General features: G+C 33.8%; 1 protein-coding gene across 1 annotated transcript in view; it reads right to left on the bottom strand.

Moving 5' to 3' along the window:
• LOC137646477 (sialate:O-sulfotransferase 1-like) overlaps window positions 1-7,500 on the bottom strand; it is a 66,918-nt gene that overhangs the window by 21,602 nt on the left and 37,816 nt on the right. The window contains exon 4 of the mRNA XM_068379583.1: window positions 6,098-6,246. Within this exon, the coding sequence (XP_068235684.1) occupies window positions 6,098-6,246 (149 nt within the window). The remainder of the gene's footprint in view (window positions 1-6,097; window positions 6,247-7,500) is intronic.

Below are 7,500 nucleotides of genomic sequence, written 5' to 3'. Positions count from 1 at the left end.
CCAAATGGAACAACAAAACTCGGGCGGTATTGAATTTGTGCTACAACAAGTTTTAGAGCAGCTCAAGCAACAGAAGAGCGAGTTGAACCATTTGCGAGAGGAGGTGAAAGACAGTAACGTTTCTGTTAAATCTGAGGTCACCAAGTTGTTGGAGAAAGAACTCGCGTGGAAACGTGAAGGTAACAAGCAGCAATATAATTTCAACTGTGACATTGATCAAGACTGTGTTCAGGCTTTGTGGGCTATTACCAACAATAAACTTAATTATGCTACAAATTTGCTAAAGGACTGCTCAAAAAAAAAAAAAAAAAAAAAAAAAAAAAAAAAAAAAAAAAAAACGCAATAAACTTATACGCATTGCCGACACCTCGGAGGCAGGGTGGGATACAGTGAAATTATACGAAACTAATCCAGTCGCTAGTGACAGCGAAGATGAGTCCAGGATTAACAAAGCAGAAAACAGAGCTCTCAAGAAGAGGAAGCTGGCAGTTACAAGAAGAGAAGCATCGAAAAAGCGTTCCCAAATTCCTATTGCCGGCCCTCTTATTTATCCTGGTCAGTTTAGTTCATCACAGTCGTGGATGAGTCCAACTTTTGGAACGGGAGACAGTCATAATTTTCCAGGACCATCGGGCAATTTTCGTTCCTTCGGTGGAAGGAAAGTACCGTCGGGATGTTGTTTCTCCTGTGGGAGCTTCCAGCATTACAGAAAGGACTGTCCGCTCAACAAGTTCAACCAGTTGGGCGAGTTCAGCAGCAAACCTCAATAAATTAACAGATGAGTATGATTCTATTTTTAGTAACGGTGTTAATGATAATTTCACTACCGATTACTTTGAATATGAGTCCGGTCGTAAACAAATTATTGTGAAAGGAAGATTAAGAGAATTTTAAATTTTGGAAAGACATTGGATCTAGTAACTTTTTTATAGACATAATAGAAAATGGATACAGGCTACAGTTTTATTCTAAACCACAGTCGGCACAGTTAGATAACAACCTTTTTGCAAAGAAAGAACCAATTTTTGTTGAGGAGGCTATTTCGAACTTGTTGGATAGGGGATTAGTTGAAAAATGTATAGAGCCGCCATATATTGTAAATCCTTTGACAGTTTCTATTCAAGCCAAGTTAAAAAAAAAGATTGATATTAGATCTCAGGATAGTTCTTTCACATTTAAGTTTGATATTCATAGCACCTATCATTTTGTTTCAATTTATACTCCACATACTGATTACCTGGGCTTTGCATGGCTAAACAAACAGGGTGAAAAACAATTTTTTAAATCTTTAGTACTACCGTTTGGAATTTCAAGTGCACCATATTGTTTTGTTAAATTAACAAGTCCTCTTATCTCCAAATGGAGAGGTGAAGGAAAAAAGGTTGTTATTTTTAGACGATGGCTTTGGTTGTAATGATACATACAATCTTTGTTTAGAAATGGCAAATTCTATCAAAAATTATCTGATTGCCTCTGGTTTTGTTCCAAATGTTGAGAAATCTCAGTGGGAGCCAGTACAAACAATTGAGTTTCTAGGGGCATGTTTAAATTCTAAGGACTTTACTATTTCCATACCTAAAAAGAGAATCGATAAAGCTGTGAACACTATGTTAGAGATTGAAAATAGTATGAGACAACATAGGTGAGTTCATGTTAAAAAAGTTGCCAGTTTTGTAGGGCAGGTTATTTCTATATCAATTGTTGTTGGTAATTTGTGCCAGTTCATGACAAGATATTTGAGCATTGATATTTCTTTAGCACCAAATTGGTCATATTTCATAAAGTTCTCTACTCAGTTTGGAACAGTTATCGTTTTGGAAGAAAAATTTGACTGTAATCAATTGTAGGAATCTGAATCACAATCCTTCTTACACCAAAATTATTTATACTGATGCAAGTACAATAGGTTATTCTGGTATGGTTCATGGGGCTTGGGGCATTGAGGAGGCTGTGAAGTCTTCTACTTGGAGGGAACTTATGGAAGTATTTAAAGTGCTTAAAGCTTTAAGCATCGTTCTTGCTTCGAACAGGGTTAAGTGGTTCACAGACAACCAAGGTGTTTGTAGCATTATTGAAAAAAGGATCAATGAAAACAGAATTACAAGATCTTGCTTTCAAAATTCATTCTTTTTGTGTTAAACATTCAATTATTGAAGATATTCAGTGTATTCCCAGGGAAAAGAACCAAATTGCAGATTACCTTTCTAAAATAGTAGAAAGAGATGATTGAGGGTTATTTCCCTTTATGATTAATCTCATTATTGAAAAATGGGGTACCATTGATATTGATTGGTTTGCTTCTCCTCACAATGCCAAGCTACCTGTATTTTATAGTAGATTCTGGAATGAGTTTTGTACAAGGGGTTGATGCATTTAGTGCAAATTGGAATGCAAAATTTGGTCTTTTTGTAGCACCTGTTACGCTTGTAACTAGAGTACTCTCAAAAATGTTGAAAGAAAATGCAAGAGGAATCATAGTTATTCCTGTATGGAAATCTGCTCCATTCTGGCATCTCTTATGGAAGGGCAATAATTTTATTGAGTATGTTGTGGACTGCATGGATCTGCCCACAAAGAAAGAATATTATGTGACATGTAAAAATGGTGCAGGAATTTTTGGAAATGAGGACCTGTCATTTAGAATGTTAGCATTAAAAATGACATGTTAAAATCTGTTTCACCATTGTGAATGGTTAATGCTTCTACAAATAATGTTGTATTTGTTGGCGTGGCTGCCATTATAATTGGTAGACGGAGGAGGTGAGTGGTTTGCCCGTCTTGGCTGACAAGCCATTATAATATGTGATAAGATGGTAGAAGTAAATTGGAAGATTTTCTTTGTATAATATTGTTACATGAAGAAATGTATGCTAATTATTTGTTTTTCTCTAAATATGTTTTTCCAGTGTTTCTCTGATGATATTGAAGTTACCAGAAGTGCTGGCTAAGAAGGTGCCGCTTATCCCGGAACTACTGGTGTCAGCCCGAGCAGATAGTACCACAAAAAGTTATCTGAACGCTTTTCAAAGATGGAGGTTTTGGGCATCTAATAATTCCGTTGGAGAAGAGGACATCTTGCCGGCTAAGCCTTTTATATTTGCATTATATTTGTGTTCACTTGTCCAGAGTGCAAGTACTCCAAGTCCTGTGATTAAAGCATTTTACAATGTAAAATATGTTAATGATTTAGATGGACTGAAATCCCCTACAGAATCTACTCTTGTTAAGAATCTACTGGAGGCAGCCAAAAGAAGGCTTTCTCATTCAGTTGTAAGGAAGGAACCTATTACTTAAAAAATACTCGGTGACATGTATGATAGATCATTTAAAGTTGGAAACGTGAAAAACCAGAGAACTATTTGTGCTTGTCTTTTAGCTTATGCAGGGTTTCTCCGAAGTTCTGAACTGTTAAATATAAAATACTCTGATGTTGTCATAGATTCTTCACATTTATGTATATTCATAGAGTTTAGTAAAACTGATCAGTACAGAGACGGTGCCTGGGTTGTAATAGCCAGGACAGGTACCAGATTGTGTCCACTAAGTAATTTGGAAAAATATACTTTATGGACAGGTTTGTCTGTTTCTTATTATAATGCTTATATATTTTCTAGAATTGTGTTCGAAAATAATACGTATCATTTAAGAAATATTGGTAAGCATATCTCATATACTACATTAAGAGGGTTGTTTATTGAAGCATTTTCACTACATGTTAAAGATATTTCTAAATATGGTTTTCATTCTTTGCGTGCAGGTGGAGCCACTTCGGCTGCAAATAATAGTATTAAGGATAGGCTATTTAAAAGGCATGGAAGGTGGAAGAGTGATAAAGCCAAAGATGGCTATATCAAAGATTCTCTTAAAGAGAGACTTTTAGTATCACAAACATTGGGTATCTTATTTGATTTCATATGGGATTAAACGGTCAGATACATTATCACTTATTATTATTCTTTTGATCTGGTACTCCTCATTCTAAATTTCCCCGTTCTTTTAGATTCAGCAATGTCCAAGCGCTCCTATTCATATTAATAAATAATTAATTGAGCATTTGCTTATTTGTTGACCTAAAGTAGGGACGGTGAGGTCAGGGGAAAAAGGGTTTGGGGGCTTATGGCCTTGAGTCTAAGAGCCCCCAGCCGGAGGTACAGTCCAGTCAATCTCTGTCTGTGTGTGTGTGTGTGTGTGTGTGTGGTTAAAGGATATGATATGCAGATGAATGAAGTCATACTTCATCTCATCAGTAACTATATAGATATAGATATAGATATAGATATAGATATGCAATGCTTTTGCACTTACCCTTGTCTATTGCGCATAATAAACAATTCAGAAAATTTTAACAAAGGGCATTTTATGATACTATTACTAAATACGCGACTTTAATGTATTCAGTCACAAATAGTTTGATTTCAAATGGATTATGGGTCGATAATAAAGACATAAAGGGATTTTTATGAAAACGTCTATGTATGAGTCAATTCAATAAGAAAATAAACTTAACCACTTGTCCATTGAAGGCGATAAGAGTTCATCTTGACCCTACTCGACATATTTGTGAATAAAGCTGGTTTGACACTAATGCTCGTGACTATCATAGATTTACTTTCAAATGTTGAATTGTAGATTGTTTTTTACTTTAGAGCAAGAACACTATCGTAGGAAAAACTATAATAAAATAATTAAAGAATGAAACCTGAAAATAAAGATAACTGACAAAACAAATATTTTCCACCAATATACCGATTCTAAGACAAACTTTTAATCTTGAAAACCCCAAGTTCAACAGTCAAACTTTTTTTTTTCCTTGAAAACCTGAAGTTTCTATTTTTTTTTTTATTTCTAAATGGGGGGAGTTGGGGGGGGGGGGGGGTTGTGACCTCCTGCGACCCGCCCCTCTGGACTAGCTAGTGTGCTCCATCATCCCATCGTCAGCTAAGCAAGTAGATCAAATATCACAAATCGTCCGTATGTTAACAAATAAGTTGGACCGTTGTTTCAAGGCTTTTCAGGCATGCCAACCTTTTGGAGACAAGGAGCCGTACTTTCTCGTGTTGTTAATGTTTAGGATAATTGCGTGTGATTGACAGTCCTGATTTTATCGTTCATATTTCAAAATGTTTAGTTTTATTTCATGACATGATATTGATAATGACGAAGTTTTAACACGTGAAGATTTGTATACATTTTATGTGATTTATTTTGATATATGTACTGATTTGCTGTTTTAATTTAAAAATAAAAATAACTCTTCACTTGGGGACGATAACTAAAGTACACGGTCTCGTCACTTATGAAGAGGAACGTGCCTGACATTCATATGACTGATAAAATACATAACAATAATTAATTGTAATAATAATAAATATATATAATATTTTACTACTTATATTACCGTACCCATTTAAGCTCTTAAGACATTCTTAATAATCCCCCTTTCGAGATATTCCAAATAATCATCTTACGATGTATTTCTTAGAAGTCTCGAGATCTGGCAACTGTTGGTAACTAGTGCGAAAACAGTCTATGGTTAAGAAAATTTGTATGCAGAATGAATGTGATTTAGAAATGGTAAATATAATGAAAATAGGTATGATAATATAACGTCAATTGAAAATATGGTACAATGTGTGGCAAGATTATCTCATGACTGCATTAAAGAAAGATATATCACCCACTTCCACAATTATAATGTAAATGTTGACTTGTTGGTGAATCACTTGTTCAGATAATCTCGTAAATATTTTACATCCTCTATTATTTTCCAAATTTTTTTCTGGATTGAAAATAATGCTAGAGCTAACATATACATTACCCCCTAAACCCTTCTGCCACCACGACAGAGGGAAAATTCCATCCAATCTTTTTATACTTGAACATCATACGCTTCAGATAGCCTACAGTGTCTTTAGTCCATATTAGTACTTGAATAGTTTTGTCTTTTTTTTATCTTCATTGTTTAGGTATCTAAGATTTTTGAAAGAACGCAGCTTCTATTCTCTTTTTTGAATTAGTACCACGTACGCTTAGAGATAAAACACTGATATTTTTTTAATATAATTTTACCATATAACTGAGTTCACTTTGTACTTACCTGCCTCTTTTGCCCTCTTTGACTGATAGATGGATCCTGTGAAGAACCCGGAAGCTGATTCAATCAAATACCTTGTCCAGGTATTACCTGATCGTGGGTAACTCAGTAGCCATGCTGCATCAATGTTACTCCCAAAATTCACCGAATACCTAAAATCACAGTAAGTTGGTATGAAAAAATCAAACATTACAAATAAAGTTGTAAAACTACGTTTTCCAAAAACAGTACAATATTCAGTTCTTACAATATATTTGTATGAAAATTTTCGAGATATCTTACAAACAACAAAGTGGAAAAAAATGGAAGGTATAAAATTCCTGTTAATGACTTCAAATAAAGCTTCAGGCAAAATATCATTATTATTCTAAGCAAATTAATTCCAATGTTATTTGTGATTATAACTAACAGGCTTCCTACCCTATATTATGTATATATATATATATATATATATATATATATATATATATATATATATTATATATATATATATATATATATATATATATATATATATATATATATATATATATATATATATTATATATATATATATATATATATATATATATATATATATATATATATATATATATATATATATATATATATATATATATATATATATATATGTGTGTGTGTGTGTGTGTAATGATCATCATCATCCCCATTAGCCGTAACTAGTTCACAGTAAGACAAAGCCATCAGATATGTCCAGTCACTTCTATCTATTTGTTGTCGTTCTATCTCATTCTACACCAGCAAATTTTCTTAATTTGTCAATGCGCCGTTTCCTCTTCCTTCCCCTGTTTATTCTGCAACCTCTAGGGACCCATTCTGTTATCATTAATGTCCATGTGTTATCTATCATTCCCAATATATGTCCTACCCATGTCCTTTTTTTTTCTTACATGTTGTTAGAATATCTGTCATCTTTATCGTATCCATGCTGCTCTTTGAGTTGTAACTTACTTAAGTTCTAAGACTTTAGTAGGGCTTTAAGTTTCTGATGCCTAGGTTAACACTGGTAGGACCAACGTATTAGATGCCTTTATCTTTACAGAATGTGGCCTTTCACTTCTCAAAATTTCATTTTGTTTACCCAAAACTTTCCATCCTATGCTCATCCTTCTTTTGATTTCGGTCTCATGTCCTGTTGAAACACTTACTGTCTAACCGAAGTACGTATATTCATTACACAATCTATAAATGTTCGTACCTATCTCTTATTTGCTGTATCTCAACACTAATGTTAATTCCTACATTTCCTCAATCTGAATACTTAAAAACTTCTTTCAGGCACAATGTGAATATTTTAGGAGAGGTGAGGTCTCCCTCCTATTTTTTTTCTTAATCAGAATGATCTCACTATCTTTATGTTCTTCCCGTATAGATATCATAAACTG

Source organism: Palaemon carinicauda, chromosome 9, assembly GCF_036898095.1.
Source record: "Palaemon carinicauda isolate YSFRI2023 chromosome 9, ASM3689809v2, whole genome shotgun sequence".
In the NCBI taxonomy this organism is placed as follows: Eukaryota; Metazoa; Arthropoda; class Malacostraca; order Decapoda; family Palaemonidae; genus Palaemon; species Palaemon carinicauda.
Note: the sequence above shows the minus strand (reverse complement) of the source record. Positions and strands in the feature narration are given on the sequence as shown.